The sequence below is a fragment of the Nestor notabilis genome, unplaced genomic scaffold (genome assembly GCF_000696875.1).
Source record: "Nestor notabilis isolate BGI_N333 unplaced genomic scaffold, ASM69687v1 scaffold16499, whole genome shotgun sequence".
Lineage (NCBI taxonomy): Eukaryota > Metazoa > Chordata > Aves > Psittaciformes > Psittacidae > Nestor > Nestor notabilis.
In genome coordinates, this window is record NW_009945198.1 from 1 (window position 1) to 1,202 (window position 1,202).

The 1,202-nt window shown below is 62.7% G+C and overlaps 1 protein-coding gene across 1 annotated transcript in view; it reads left to right on the top strand.

The window, feature by feature from the left end:
• Positions 1–7: 7 nt before the first annotated feature.
• MMP9 (matrix metallopeptidase 9 (gelatinase B, 92kDa gelatinase, 92kDa type IV collagenase)) overlaps positions 8–1,202 on the top strand; it is a gene marked incomplete at its 5' end in the record, with an annotated part of 3,223 nt that continues 2,028 nt past the window's right edge. Inside the window, 6 exon segments of the mRNA XM_010022765.1 lie at positions 8–84; positions 198–346; positions 594–722; positions 803–811; positions 814–969; positions 1,046–1,196. Coding sequence (XP_010021067.1) covers positions 8–84; positions 198–346; positions 594–722; positions 803–811; positions 814–969; positions 1,046–1,196 — 671 coding nt within the window.

The window sequence follows — 1,202 nt, forward strand, 5'->3', positions numbered from 1 at the left end:
CCCTCGCTGCGGCGTGCCCGATGTTGGAACCTTCCTCACCTTCGAGGGGGACCTCAAATGGGACCACATGGACCTGACATACCGGTGAGTCTGCCCCAGGAGATGAAGCTTTGTGCACACAGGGCAATGGTTCCCCGCTGCGTACTCCTGCATCAGGAGCCATGACCTGGCAGCACTGATCCTGTGCTCCCCACCAGGGTGATGAATTACTCCCCTGACCTGGACCGTGCCGTGATCGATGATGCCTTCAAGCGGGCGTTCAAAGTGTGGAGCGATGTGACCCCCCTCACCTTCACCCAGATATACAGTGGCGAGGCGGACATCATGATCATGTTTGGCAGCCGAGGTGATGTCCCGTTGGCAGGCAGGGAACTGGGAGATGGCTCAGCCATGGGGAAGGGGCCAGTGATGTCCCTGCCCATGGAATCATCACCCCACGCCATGCCTGGGATCCCTCTGTCCCCTCATGTGCCAACAGGGCATGTGTGGGCATGTGGGGGTTGCACAGGGCATGTGCTCGGGGGTCCATGTCCACACCAGGGGCACAAGGGCTCGTCGGTTGGAGCCAGCTCTGAGGGTGCTTGTCCCCACAGAACACGGGGACGGGTACCCCTTCGATGGCAAGGATGGGCTCTTGGCTCACGCCTTTCCCCCTGGCCGCGGCATCCAGGGTGATGCCCACTTTGATGATGATGAGCTCTGGACACTGGGAACCGGCTTAGGTAAGGGCAGAGCATGGTGGGTCAGGGGGGGCTGATGGCACCCGCCCAGCCCTGTCTCTGAGCCGCCCCTCTCCAAGCAGTGGTGAAGACCGGAACGCCAGCGGGGCTGCCTGCCACTTCCCCTTCATCTTCGAGGGCCGCTCCTACTCACGGTGCATCACGGAGGGGCGCACAGACGGGCTGCCCTGGTGTGCCACAACCGCCAGCTACGACCGCGACAAGAAATACGGCTTCTGCCCCAGCGAGCGTGAGTAGCAGCAGCTGCAGCCCCTGCCCGGCCTCACCAGAGCCCGGTGCCGTGCTCACCCCTCCTCACCCCACAGTCCTCTACACCAACGGTGGCAACAGCGACGGGGCCCCCTGTGTCTTCCCTTTTGTCTTCGATGGCACCTCCTACAATGCCTGCACCACGGACGGGCGCTCCGACGGCTAACGCTGGGGGGCCACCACCCCCACAATCGGCCAAGACAAAAAATAAAG